The sequence below is a fragment of the Labrus bergylta genome, chromosome 22 (genome assembly GCF_963930695.1).
Source record: "Labrus bergylta chromosome 22, fLabBer1.1, whole genome shotgun sequence".
Classification (NCBI taxonomy): Eukaryota; Metazoa; Chordata; class Actinopteri; order Labriformes; family Labridae; genus Labrus; species Labrus bergylta.
The window spans coordinates 12,861,565-12,876,475 of NC_089216.1; the positions used below are offsets into that span (position 1 = coordinate 12,861,565).

At 41.5% G+C, this 14,911-nt stretch overlaps 1 protein-coding gene across 1 annotated transcript; it reads left to right on the forward strand.

Annotated features, from left to right (window-relative positions):
- Positions 1 to 292: 292 nt before the first annotated feature.
- On the forward strand, positions 293 to 14,505 carry acadvl (acyl-CoA dehydrogenase very long chain). Its single transcript, XM_020629174.3, has 21 exons — positions 293 to 442; positions 700 to 786; positions 879 to 948; positions 2,594 to 2,665; positions 3,038 to 3,110; positions 3,224 to 3,288; positions 3,397 to 3,531; positions 3,622 to 3,766; positions 5,015 to 5,144; positions 5,279 to 5,404; positions 5,512 to 5,710; positions 7,001 to 7,105; positions 7,476 to 7,562; positions 7,924 to 7,986; positions 9,563 to 9,664; positions 10,450 to 10,547; positions 11,273 to 11,345; positions 11,564 to 11,636; positions 11,742 to 11,814; positions 11,975 to 12,050; positions 13,054 to 14,505. Exons 2-21 carry the CDS (start codon positions 713 to 715, stop codon positions 13,189 to 13,191), a joined length of 1,977 nt encoding a protein of 658 aa, XP_020484830.2. The 5' UTR covers positions 293 to 442; positions 700 to 712; the 3' UTR covers positions 13,192 to 14,505.
- Positions 14,506 to 14,911: the final 406 nt, after the last annotated feature.

The following is a 14,911-nucleotide window of genomic DNA, read 5'->3' on the forward strand; positions in this document are numbered from 1 at the left end:
AAGAGGGCCAAGGGAAGGCAAAAGATTTATCAAGGTAACGTCCTTGTGTGTACTTTATAAGCTTCTGCTCCTCGGAGAAAACTTCCAACTCAAACCAGTCTATACTTTTTTTTATTTTTTTTTATTTAACCAGGAAAAAGTCTAATTGAGATCAAAAATCTATTTTACAAGAGACAGGCAGCAGCACAATTACAGGGTTTCAGACATAAAACACTTCAACAACAATGAACAGAAATACAGGAATCACAGAAAGAACCATTCATCAGAACATGTCTTTAAAAACTACATATCCCATGGAGCACTTCGGCGTGACAGGCTGCATCCGGGGAACCCAGCTTTGCATTTGCAGACAAAATTAGGTAAAACTGTAGTGGGTCATTTGGAGGAACAGTCTGATCCAGCGCTGACATAGCGGGACGTGTCATACTTTAATTTTGCTCAGGTAAGAACTACACATTGATATCCTTTGTGTTTGTTTTATTTAAGTCAATAAAGTGGGTTATTATGTTTCCCTGTTTTAAGCGAGAGGCTGAACAAGTTACCAAACAAGACAGCGTCATTACTGTACGTAGCTAGCTGCTAGCTTCCTTACCTGACCGGACTATTTACCTGTTAGCTTATCTCTCTGGTGTCAGTCTTTGTTTGGTGACCTTTTTTTTTGAGCTGTTTAAAAGCTAAATATTGGGTTTGTTTCTGAAGATCAAACGGGATCATGCTGCTTCGTAAAGTGAGCCAGTCTTCCGCCCTGTGCGGCGCCATTCTCAGGATTCCTCCCGTCCTGTCCGGGTAAGTAAGGCTTAAAGTCGTGCTTCAGGTGTGTAACTTCACTGTGAACTTAAACTAGTGAAAAACCACCTTTTCAAATTGTGTGTCTACAGAGGTCAGCGTCATGCAGGAGCTGCTGTCGCTGCTCAAAGTGCTCGTCTCTACGCATCCCAGGCTGCAGAGGTAACAGCATTTTACTATAAACCACACTGACAATTATAATAATGTCCTGTTTGTTAAATACTCGGTGTTTGAGTGATAATAAGGAGGCTGCTGGTTGTCCTTGTTTGGCATTAGATGCTGGCTGACATAACACTGACAGCCCCTGCTGGAAGTGGGGGAAAGTTCACTGGTCACATGGTGCCATAAAGGTGACTCCATGAAAGTGGGTGACTGGTTGTTCAGGACAAATGCTCGATGCAGATTTGATTTGTGACACAAAAGTTTATGTTTTGTGTCTCTGTACCACATGGATGACGTAGTTTCGACTTTGTATTAGTGCCTTAGACGCATGTGTACATTTGTTTGTGTAACAGTGATCTTGTGGTTCGTGTTAGGGTTGTCTTTTTGTTGTTTTCTCTGCCCAGGTGCTACATCAGTTATATTCAGTGTTGGACTCTGTGGCGGCCAGTCCATGATCCCTCAGTCTTTTATCAGCTGTTTGCCCGCCAGATAAGAGTTTGTCAAGATGTTATTTATGAGCAGCAGTCATATTTGATGTTTCGTTTTTCTGTCCTCAAAAAGACAAAGATGTAAGAAGTGGTGACAAATGTGTTGCACTGATAGGATTGGGAGCTTCAATGCTTTTTTTCTTTTGCTTTTTTTCTTGCTGTAATTAAGTGTTATTGACTGAGTACAGAATACTTTTGTAGTACCCAACTGTACCGGTGGTGGTATGATGATATACTTGACCTTTGTTAACATGTCGTTTTAAAAACCAGTTTATTCTGGAGGTTATTCTGTATAATAGATTGAAAAATAATCTGTCCTATGATGACAAACACATTTTCCCATCTTAAAGTACCCTTCACTTTCAGATAATATCGTGACACAGAGTGGTGTCATCGAGGGTGTGAAGCTGATCTGACCTATAAGTCCTGGAAACACTGTTTTTAAACTTTTGGGATGACCTCGCTAGAATTACAAACATTATCAGTTCATTGTTTCGTAACTGCGGATTCGAATCACGAGCCCGTTATTTTCAGGGATGAACAGCACACTGTCATCTTTAAGCGTTGTTTCACTTAAAGGTAGAGTCAGTAGCTGTTTCCTTAAGAGTAAAATATATAGACTTATGTAAAGTAATGCTGCTCAGTCATCCCGTAGGGGCCTCCGTTCATGTGCAGTGGCGACTCTGTCCTCTGAGTGTATTTAGATGTTCTGTTTGACTCAGGACGTTACTGGGCAGGGAGCCAATGACAGCCTGCAGGTGAATTAAGGAGTGGATCAAATTCAGCAACTGGACGCCATTCAAATCAGAGAATATTTCGGACGTAAAAAGAGAAAAAAATATAGCCATAGTGAGGCTAATCGCCCGTGGATAACGCTCGTTCTAAAATGAGCGCGAACCTTTGTTTGGCCCACGCCCCCGCGCACGTGGATTGTTCTGCTTTCTGCTGGACGGCCCGGTGCCAGACAGCAGCGGTTAGCTTGTGTTAGCTTTCTAAATGATCAGCATTTCCATTCCAAAGAATGTTCCTCAGATAGCGTGCAGTGTAGGTTCAGTAAACACACAATGTGTATTATTACTCACTGAATGTTTATTTAAGCTCTTTTTTTTTTTTTAAACTTATTTGCTTTCTGTCTGTTCTCTACCCTCTCCCTTCAGGCCGTGCTGGAGAAACCTGCGGCCGTGGGCGCTGATGCTGCAGCTCAAGTTGAAAAGAAGGCAGTGGTTACTGTAAGTTATTTACCTTTCTCTTCTTCTTATGTGTTATCAAAACTATTTAAAACACATTGTCCTCTTATTATCTAACTGCAGCTCCAGTTACCATAGCAACGTAACAACAGCTGGTTGCATTGTACATCAGACATCTTGAGCGCTACACTTTGTTGTGATCGTCTCCTCTTCAAGCTCGTCACACGGACACTTATACAAAAGATTACATAGATTCAGTAAAGATACAGTAGAATGAGAGCGTGAATGTTACAGAACTGCTGTTTAAACAAGCGTAACATCTTTTATTGACAAGGAAGCACCCGAGGGTGTCATGACATGTGCATACTGACTGTTTACACTCCTGTCTTTGTTTGACCTTTTTTTTAACCACAGGAATCCAAGTCTTTCGCTGTCAACCTTTTCAAAGGCCAGATTCAGACTGCCCAAGTGTTTCCCTACCCCTCAGGTATAACGGATGATAAAGTGTTAATATGTGTTTGAAAGAATGAATCATTTAAAAGCTCTGTGAAGGTGTAAAACATGTCTGCTGTAGTTCATTGACTTGTGTTTGTGCTTTAGTCATGAACGACGAGCAGGAGCAGTTTCTCCGTGAGCTCGTGGGGCCGGTCAACAAGTTTTTCGAGGTCAATTTCAAACTTTTTTTTTTCCTTGAGATAAATTGTCCGACTTGAAGTTCACAGCCTTTTCCAAAATCTCTCATTCTGACCCAGGCACGCTTTGTGTTTTGGCAGGAGGTGAATGACGCCGCCAAGAACGATGCCTTGGAGAAGGTGGAGGATCACACCATGGAGGGCCTGAAGGAGATGGGGGCCTTTGGCCTGCAGGTTCCCGCTGACCTGGGTGGTCTCGGCCTCTCGAACACGCAGGTTTGATCACGAGTTGCATATCTGCTCTGCGTTACACGTCAACTGAAGGCTGTTGTGTGAATGCGTCTAATACAATCATCCGTATCACAGTACGCCCGTCTTGTCGAGATCGTCGGCAGCTATGATCTGGGTGTCGGCATCACTCTGGGTGCCCACCAGTCCATCGGATTCAAGGGTATCCTGCTTTTTGGGAATCCAGCCCAGAAGGAGAAGTACCTGCCGAAGCTTGCCTCGGGTAAGAAGACCAGTATTACATGTCGTCAGTGTCTTGATTTATGTGCATCTTCTAAACAACGTGTAGCTCTTTGATCAATAGCAAACATGCTAGGATAAGGCTTTTATATATACTTTTTAATTATGGTCGGCAAAACAGCTCAAACCGTCCTGGTGATGCCATCAAAGAAGGGACATGATGACTTTAGCTAAAAGACGTCAAAGTGTTTATAGTTGTTCTGAATGAAAGATGAAAGAGGGCGTGTAAACACTTATAATATAACAACCCACACTTTCCTCCAGTCTCATCTGTAGGAAATTCAACTGGATGCTTCTAATTGTGCACATATAAAGTGAAAGCTATAACTGTGACAAATGGCTAAAAATAAAAAGAGAGGAGTTCAAATCTGCTTTAAAAACTCACAGAAATTGTAGAGAACAATCTTCCCGACTCAGATGTTGTAATGAAGTGAAGTCTCTTACTGTCAGCTCATTGATGAAAATCTATAATCAAAGTTACAAAGGCAAGGCAGATCATAAAATCACAAACCAAGGGAAAGACGAAGAAATCCAAAAGAAGTCTGACATAAATACTTCTAAACGTTGGACATGGTCTTTCGAGCAGTTTTCAGTACTTTTCAGAACAGGATATTTAGAGCACACTCATCCTATGCTCTGTTGCTCCGTTCTGTTACTGACACAAATCAGGCAGTAAATGCCTTTTTTTTTTGTTGCAATAAATGATCAATTTGAGCATGTTGAAGGCTCACAAATGCGCATCATTTGAGATTTTGCCCCCTCTGGTGGATTAAAGCTTCTTTTTCTGTGTGAATCCATCTCCGTGCTGTGTCGATAGAGGATCTTTATCAACGTTTTCAATGCAGCCTTTTTTCATTTTTGAGAAGAGGGACAGGCAAAACAACACAAAAAAGAAAAACACAAAAAATGTGCCAACGCATCTCACATCACTGATTTGCATATTTGCACTGGATTAATATCCGCTCATGCCTTCGTGATCAGCCAGACATGATGATACATATTACATTTGGACTGCAAAATACAGAGTATTGACATGGCAGATTTGCACAGCATTAACATTTCAGACATCTTTTGCAAATATAAGAATCTTGAAAGGCTTAAGAAGTCTTTTTTAACAATAATAAAGCGATCCAGACTGATCCTTCAGTGTCATCATGCTCATGTGTTTCTAAGATAAGACAAAAGGGAAGAGACTTTATGTATTGTGTGTGTGTGTGTGTTATCTCTGCAGGTGAGCATGTAGCCGCCTTCTGCCTCACTGAACCGGCCAGTGGCTCTGATGCCGCCTCCATCCGGTCCGTGGCAGTCCAGTCCGACTGTGGAAAGTACTTCACCCTCAACGGAAGCAAGATCTGGATCAGGTGAGGACACACAGGAACCATTAGACCTAATCAGTGTGTGTTTTTACTTTCGCCACAAGGGGGCGGAGTTGAACAACTAAATTGGTAGCAGGTCTTTATTACAATATCTGATGGCCCCCTTTTTCTCCTTTCAGCAATGGCGGCATTGCTGAAATCTTCACCGTGTTCGCCAAGACGCCCATGAAGGATCCAAAGACCGGCGAGATGAAGGACAAGATCTCTGCCTTCGTCGTGGAGAAGAGCTTTGGAGGAGTGACACAGTGAGCACACTTTTTCCCCCTCCCCTTATTCACTTTTTAATGGCCTCGACTGTGGCGTGATATTTATTTACCCCCCCCCCCCCCCCCCCCCCCCATTTTCACCACAGCGGTCCACCAGAGAAGAAAATGGGCATCAAGGCATCCAACACAGCCGAGGTCTATTTTGATAATGTTCGCGTGCCGGCCGATTGCCTGCTGGGCGAGCTGGGCGGGGGTTTCAAGGTGGCCATGAACATTCTGAATAACGGACGCTTCGGCATGGCGGCGGCGCTCTCCGGCACCATGAAGGGCGTCATCGCTAAAGCTGTGAGTAGACGAGCTTCAGAAACAGAGTTGAAGCAGGATAAGATGAGCTTATTTTACAGACTCATTATCTGTATCGTCTGTGTCACACCTCACTTAGTCTGGTATTTTTCACAGTGTGGGTTTATGGGAAACACCCTGACTAGTAGCTACTGTGGTGTGTCTCTACCTCGCAACTTCCTGCTGAGGTTACTGGCGCCAAAGGTTGAAGCGTGCTCTGTTCACGTTTCTTCTTCTTTCTGCGCGGGTTTAAGTTGTCACTGATGCTGTAACACAAACACACGACTAACACTCAGCAGAGACAGAATAAATGAGCTGCCTCATGTGCTGATGAGCTAAAACACACTCGCACGTTGTTGTGATTTTGCGTCGGGAAGTGACATCACTTCACACCTGATGACACATGACACACATTTTACTGTGCAGGAATCAGTCCAGTCAATTTCAGATCAGAAGGCAGCTAATGCCAAATAAGTTGTTGCACTTTTAAGATTTCAACACAAGGGACTCATTAAAGTTCTCGTTGATTTTAGTAAATGTAAATCCTCCGTACTGCACGGCATTCATGTAACAAAGACATTATCGATACATGTAGCGCTTTAAAGCTATCGCGGCTATATCGGCTTGAGCAGGTCATCAAAAAGAAGGCGCCGCGAGGGACTAACAATATCAAGATGAGTTTTGGTCCATATCGCCCAGCACTAATTCTGACATTTTTTTTTAATCTAATAGTGCTGATGACTGTTGGGATTCTTCTCTAAATGTACCTAGGAGAGTGCTGTGAATGAAGGTGACTTCAGTGAAATGTGTAAAGAGAGAGGTGCAGAAAGTGAAGAAAATCAATCTGTTGCTCGGTGTGAAGAGGAAACAGTTTTTAGATAAAGTTAGAGAGGTGCATTCATTTCATTTTTTCCAGTAAGTAGGTATAAAATACACACGACTGTCCCCTCTGATTATTAAGACAGACATTTCATGAGTTTGTACTGTCAGCTTACTGATCTTTACCATTGTTGTTTACAGTTTTGAAACCAGAGAAACTGTGTGGTCACACATGTCGAGCCTCTGCCTCAGTGTTAGACGCACCACAACTCTGGCCCCGCCCCCTTCACGTGTTGGGTTACAGACGGCATGACCCCACTTCCTCTTCATGCATAGGAAAAATAAAAACAAAAACACTTAGACAGGGACCAAAAGACAAAGTGTCCTTTAAAGAGTGTTTGAACTCTGAAATGATGAGCAAGTGTGAGTGCTGTGTGACAGACAGTGACTGCAATGCTTCCTCTTTTCCACTAGGTGGATCACGCAGTGAACAGAACCCAGTTTGGAAACAAGATCCACAACTACGGCGCCATCCAGGAGAAGATCGCTCGCATGATTGTGCTGCAGTATGTTACTGAGGTCAGAGTTTACAAACCATGCTGATTCAGTTTTTTACATTTATCTCTGCTTTTTTGTCATATGCTGATACAGATTACTTCGACCAAACCACTTCCTCTAACATCAGGCAGTATTTCCTGTTTTATAGATATGCGGCTCCATGCAGCGGCACAATATACTCGTTAAGCTCCATCTCCTAGTTTTAAAGAAGCACAAAGATAATCAATAGTTATGTCTATTTCTTTGCTGATCAGCTCTTTTTTAGTGTGGATGTTTTAAACATATAGCCCCTTTATATTTAAGCTGTTTGATTATGCAACATTACACAATAATACAAAGTAACCCGATGTTATTGGATAATGCTGACTTCACTTCCTTTGTATTTTTGCAGTCAATGGCTTACATGATCAGCGGCAACATGGACAGCGGAGCAACTGAATTTCAGATCGAGGCTGCCATCAGCAAGATCTTTGCCTCTGTAAGAACTCACAACACTGTTTCTTTGATTTAACTTGCAAACCGGAAGTGCTAAAGGGTCCCAGAATGGCCGATTGCGCCCATTTAAGAAATATCTTCCATGTTTCTGTACTTTTATCTCTTTTTTTTTTATCGTACAGTAATTGACTTCTTACACAAGTGAGGGTTCAGGGAAGTCCTGCACCTCTTGCATAATGTTTACAATGTTCCTTATTTTGTGGAAGCCTGAAGCCTTGAGGAGCGGAAGTAAACGCCTCCAGGCTTGTTTTCTGAACTAACATGATTTTTTGAGTTTGTGTTTAGCCAAGAAAAAACTCACCTGCATCTCTCTGTGTCCTCTCTTTCTACTTCCGCTGTGACAGGAAGCAGCCTGGGAAGTGACTGATGAGTGTGTGCAGGTTATGGGCGGCATGGGATACATGAAGGTGAGCACTAAGTCCACGTCCTGTTGAACACAAATCAGGGAACCAGTGTGAAGCTGCATGACTAAAAACATTAGACCCTAGAAGTTAAACTAGTTTTATTTTTGGTCTTTCATTAAAAAAATTAAAAAAGTTTTTTTTTTTTTTTGCATCGACAACCCGGTGGAATATTGTTGAGCAACACATGTTGAGCGATCTTTAAGGTATTGGTTCATGCTTGGTTTGCTCACATTCTCTTATTTCTTATTTTCTCTTACTTATTTGAACCTGTAGGAAACCCTGGAATCTTTTTTTTTAAATTTAAAAATCTTACCAGGTTTAAATAGTTTCTAAAGTAATGAACTAGTTCCTGATGCATGATTGCACTGCTGAACACTACTCACTAAAGTGTGCTACGACTTCTACACAGCATGGATTCACACAATCAGCCATGGCTATACATCAGCAGTTTATAAGCAGGACAAGAGTCAGAGTCAAGTTTAAATCGAGCAAGAATGAGAGGTGAACTACAAAACAACTTTTAACAGCTGATTTAATGTGGGGAAAACAAATCAGAAACAGAATAAACATTCATTGAGACAAAAAAAACATCACGCCTGCTCTGTTGTTGTGTGTTCTTCATGACATTGAGTGTTTTTGTAGTTTCACAATAATCAGCCACCATGCCATTGTGGTATACTGTGTCCGGTGAGATACCACAATGAGGACATTGTTTTTTCTATCAGGTAAAAAACACATCAGTTCTCTAGAATAGACCGGTACAAGCCAGCTGAGGGTACGGGGGCATGTCCCCAGAGGGGTGACTGTCATGTTAACAAAGTGTCGCTCTGCTTAAAATAAACTAGACGCCACCTCTGGTACAGACGCTTTGCTAGTTTCTCAATGGAAACTTTTGATCAGTCATGGAACACTTCAAAATCACACTTACATTTGGCTGACAATTAAATGCAACTTTCTTTCACAACAGAACAATGAACACGCAAAGACATTCCTAGAGTTGTGCCATTTAAACCTTGCACTTATTATCGTGCTAATGTTTTTGTTATTCTGCCCACTTCATGTTTTTAGAGGTTAATGTGAACATGTGTGTGTGTCAAAGGAAGGAAGGGGGGAGGGGGGGCATCGATATGACAGCCTTGAATGCTCACAATACACATTTTGACTCACAGTTTCATTTCAGCAAAGAGTCAGAAATAATCCCTGAACATTTTCATTTCTGCTCTCACGGCCAGAAATGCATCAACTTTGCAGCTTCAAATAACAACTGTCACTTTCACATGCAGAAACTCGTGCACGATGCTTACTGACAGAGCTCCTGTTTCTGTCAGATATTTGATCCTTCACCCAGCTTGTTTTGTAGTTTTCTTACTCAATATGAAAATACAAATGGGCTTATATAAAGATTTAAAGGACTGAAATCAAGAGGGAAGGTCACAGCAGAGTATTCTGAGAAATGCTTGATTAGCTTCATTCTCTCTCTCAACAGTGATGTACAGATAAATGTGATTATTTCAGTTGTCGTTTGGCTTTACTCTATCACACAAAAGTACAGAGTCATCATGTTGTTCTGCGTTTGCAGGATGCCGGAGTGGAGCGAGTGATGAGGGATCTGAGAATCTTCCGTATCTTCGAGGGCACCAACGATATCCTGAGGCTCTTTGTGGCCCTCAATGGCTTCCAGGTAAAGTTCTCTGATAGTGTTTCCTCTCTCTGACTCAGAGATCTGAAAAACGTCTGGGTGGAAAAGTACAGATGTCTTGCAGAGAGGAAGTTTTTTTTTTTCTTCTTTCTGCTTGCTGTCTGAAACTCTCAACATTACTTCCCATGTACTTTTTTTATGAGAAGCCGTTGCATCTTCTGAGTTGCAACTTCTCTATACAGTAGTTATTCTACACCAGGGACCTGTGGTCTGTTTGTTTTCGTCTTATAAAGCACTCCAAACACATCAACATTGGCCCAGAGTCATTAGTTTGAAGCCCAATACTTTAAAACATCGCCAATACAAAAAAAAAGATTTTTGCTTGATCACTGCATTGTTTGTTTTTCCACTTAATGCTGCAGAAGAAGCTTTAGATAGGGTGCAATCACACTGAGCCCAGTTGTCCTGTACTGTGCTGAAGCCTGATTGCCCCTCCCCATTCCCCCACTCTCCTGCGCTCACACTGCTCCAGGACTAACCGGGCCTGAGCACTGTTACCTCTCGTACATAACGTCATAATACAACACATGCATGGCTTTACGTAATTATGAAGGGTCGGCACATCAAAGAACAACACCGAGAACATCACAGATACTTTTCTTCCTCTGTGGCTTATTTGAACTCTTCAGATGCGGCCAGAACACTCAGGGATTTCTCCACAATGAAGGCTGCAGATAGATTGCAGAATGGAGTTGACTGATGAACATGTTGTCAGGGCTTTTAAGAATTAGCTCTGTTGCTGATGAATCTTGTGTTCCTCCCTGTAGAGTGCTGGCACCCAGCTGAAGAGCTTACAGAAGGCCCTGAAGAACCCCATCGGCAACGCTGGGCTGCTCGCTGGAGAACTCACCAAGAGAGCCAAAAGGTTTCCACATGCACACACACTTCACTCTCTCTTTTCTGTCTCCTCCTGTCACAGCGGTGGGAGACAGGGACTTCCTTTGTCACGTATGATACATGCTGAATCTGGTTTACTGACTTTAATGTCATTCTTACATTCCATGATTTCACATTGTAAAAGCATCCAGTATATTGTTCTTTTCATTCAATCCTCCATTACATTAGAGCTAAAAGACATAAAGAAATCGATGCAGCTCTAGGTTTGGTGAGCAAATGCTCAAAGACGACTCATTGTCACAATTCCCCGCACTCTTCACTCTTTAGAGACTGAAAGCTTCCCATAGCAGCTGAGTTAGTGCTGAGCTCAGTGTGTGAAGAGGATTTTAAGTGCTTTCTGAGCTTGTTTTGATCGTTCTGTGACTGCTAATTTCTTTTTGTTTTTTGTCCTGCCCACATTTTCTATAAAGGCATTAACACTGACCTGCAGGAAGAACAGACAGTGCTCTGAACAGTAGAATTACAAGAATGAACCTAAAAGTGTTTGTAGGACATTTGAACCTTATCTTAAATGTGCTTAGAATAACATGTCATGACCCATCGACACTGCGTAGAACACATCCAGTGTAGAACAGGATTGAAAATGGTCCAGTTGTGCTACCCCACACTATGAATGTAAAAAAAAAAAAAAGTGTGATTGTACCTCCACTGACGACTTTTAACACCTTTTGTCTCCCTTCATTGTCTCTGTAGAAAGGCAGGACTGGGGACAGGACTGACCCTGCAGGGGACTGTTCATCCTGAGCTCGCACACAGCGGAGAACTGGTGTGTTACAGTTTTTTTGTATTTCTGTGTTTCAAACATTTTCCTTTTTTAAAGGCCAATGATTCAGGGGCTCAGAGAAAAGCCCCTTTGGAAAGATGTCTTAGTGACAGTTTGCTGGGCACGTACAGTTTTGGGTCTAACTGAAAGCAAGTTTATTTCCTTCTTGTTGCTTATTTTTTCCAAAGTAACGTAAGTCATTTTTCCATTTCAATATCTAGACCACAAAAGCCATCGAGCAGTTCGGAGGAGTCATCGAGGACCTGCTGATAAAACATGGCAAGAAGATCATCGGTGAGTGTGTGATAGGTGTACAAGTGATAGCACTTTGTGGTTACTTCTTTCACTTTATGTAATGGTGTTAAACCTCATCTCAATAATCCATTTCTTTTGTTGCAGATGAACAGTTTGTACTGAAGAGAGTGGCAGACAGTGCCATCGACCTCTACGCCATGATTACTGTTCTGTCCAGGTACACAGACACTCAAACTATAGCAAATAAAACTCTCCCTCTCTAACTTTTTTTTTTATTTACTCCCACTCACAGGCTTTTTGACAACTTTTATCCCTCATTTCCACACCTACACTTCCTGAACTTGACATTTCTTTTGTGTTTCTTATTTCCCCTGCAGAGCTTCACGCTCTCTGAGTCGGGGCTCTCCCTCAGCTCAGCATGAGAAGGTTCTGTGTGAGACCTGGTGTGTGGAGGTAAGAGCTCAGTCAAAGCCTGAAACATGTCTGCCTGCATGAGGAAACTCATATGATAGATTGAGAAAGAAAATCAGTAACGGGATTAGATTGCCAGTCGTTTACTGGTCTTTTTTTTTTTCTTTGAAAAGTACTATTAAGGTCCAGCTTTTAAAATGAGATACTTACCATTATAACTATCATGACTGCTTTGATAGAAATGCTGAATGGCTGGCATGTTGCCTGGACAGTGCCGAGCTAGCTGTGTGCCCTTCTGTCTGCTCTATATGCTAAACTCAGTTAGCTTTCAGCTAGCTAGCTTTGGCATATACTTAACATACATGAGAGTGGCTTCAATCAACAGTGACCACCAACTTTTTTTGGCAGCTCTGGTTCCGGAAGTATATTTCCCCATTCAGATCCTCCATTGACATTTTACAAAATCTTTCTATCAGGAGGTTGAACCATGTTTTTCTTAAATCGAGGTTGATATACTGACTTGTATCTTTCACACGAGCATATACGTTCGTTTCACACACGGTTAGCTTGTGGTCAGTCTACTTTGGATGGTTATGACATTATGGCTAATAATCAAATTGGCTATGAAGTAAATAAATTGGGTTTTTACTTCTGGAACAACGCTTTTGAGCCCTTTTAAAGGCTGCACGGTTTGATAGAAATAGTACACATGCTCAATGAAAAATCAAAGCTTCTTTTATGAAAAAAAATCTTTAATATTTATTGCTGTAAATTCAGACTTTTGCTATGCAATAACAATAAAACCATAAACAAATACAGCCCTATTTCAATTCTCTGTCATCAACTATCTGCAGAAAAAAAGGAATGACAAGCTAATGAAGCTAATGCTACGTCAATCACAGAATATTTTGGATTTTCAAGACTAGTGTAAATGCCTAACAGTACATGCACCTTCAGTCTCGCTGCCCAACGTAGCTGCTGTCATCTTAAGAAATGATTTTAAGAAGAAAAAAAAAGGAACTCACTGAATGTTCCCTTTCTTCAGGCCTACGACAGGATCGTGCGAGACCTGAAGGCTCTGCACTCCAGTGAGTCCAAACAGCTGTTCAAGAACCTGCAGGCCATCTCTTCTGCCGTGGTGCAGAACGGTGGTGTGGTGGCTCCTCACCCTCTGGGATTCTAAACGCAACACACTCCCCTCATATCTCCATGTCTGTCCGGTTTTTTTTTCTTTTGTTTTTTTTTTAAAACTTTCTGGATCTCTTAAGCAGGCTCTCGGTCATGTATGCCTAGTCCTCTCAGACAAGTTGATTATCACCATCAGTGCTTCATCACACGTTTTAATCAGTGAAACTTAACTACAGGCTCTCAGTTGTATCATCAACCAGAGGCTCAGTGAATCCTAGTCTGTAGCGTCGTGCTGAGATATTTCAATTGTATTTATTTTCAATCTCTTTGAACCCTACCAATATATTTATTCAAACACAACTCAAGGTTTCAGCACTTTGGGATGTTGTTCTCAATTTGAGCTTAAATGTATGTGAACAGAAATGGATTTAAAATCGTCAGTGGGTGACAGGACATGGACTTCTTCCCCACTCTTATCTGCATGTAAAACAGCTGATGACTCAAATGTGAAGCTTCCAGTCGGCTGTCTCTCAGCCCTCATGACTGTAGCTGATCATCTATTCAGTCGTTACATAATGATTGTAGTAAGCAGTAAGTGATGGTATTTTTGTTTTCTCGGTACGAACTACAACATTGGATGCCAGTCAACAAAAGAATCTGTGAACTCATCTATGTAACTTTGTATTCGAAACAACAGGTGTGATTTTTTTCCTTCTGTAATGTTTTCACTTCTTTACACACTAGTCAAGATCAAATGTATATACCAGTGTGGTGTTTATGTTCATTAATGCCTTTCTGCATGTTGAATAAGCTTACTCCATGCTCATCACAGAAACATTAGTGCCAGGAGCAATAAACCTCAAGCCTTACAAACCGGTCCACAGAGCTTCAAAACTTCACGAGAGGTTTGAGCTTTTGTTTTTTTAAGACGACTTCAGTCCTGCAATGCAAATGTCCGTCACCTCTGTTGAAGGGTAACTCATTAACTGTAAGTGTTGAAAATAAACCTGAAACTTCTAAGAAATCATCTCTTGTATAGTAACTATAATCCTTTCCATCAAAGTGTGTTCAAGCATTTATCAAACTTAAGTTAGTTCTGCACATTCTTGCCTTCACGTTAACTTCTATGGGGACAAACAATGCTGCTGTTTAAGCCACAGTCCTGTAGAGTACTTACTCAGCATGCTGCTGGTTAAATAAGGGATAATATCATGTGCATTTGAAAGGATGTTGTACAGTGTAAGAATGTGTCTGAAGGTGACAGATGATTGTCTCACCGTGTTTTTTTTGTTTTTTGCAGATCTACTTCAAGTTTTTTTCTGTGTGCAAAATGCTCTCTAGTTGGGATTAATAAACTGAATTCATCAAACCTTTTGTCAGATATGCATAATAACAAAGGAGATACAATTGTTGGCAAGTCCTTATTCTTGAGATGTTTGTTTTGAACGATTCACTTTAGAGGACAACAACTTGTTGACTTTTAAGGCGTCTTTTGTGAAAGTTTTAGTAACTTGTAAGAGGAACGCCACTGTTGAAGCTCAGTTCAAAGACAGAAAAAATTCTTAAGTTTTTTACATCCCGCCAAACTCACTTCCTATTTCTGCAAGTTTGCTTTCACTTCTGCAGCTCTTCCAGTGCAGAAAGAGTGCTACAGGGATGCCATCAAGAGCCTCGCTTTTCAAAGGCTGCTTGTGGCATATGTGCAGAAATGTGAACGCCTTTCTTTCCAACATGCACCACTCAATTGAGTATTAAGGTGTTGGTACTGTGAGCAC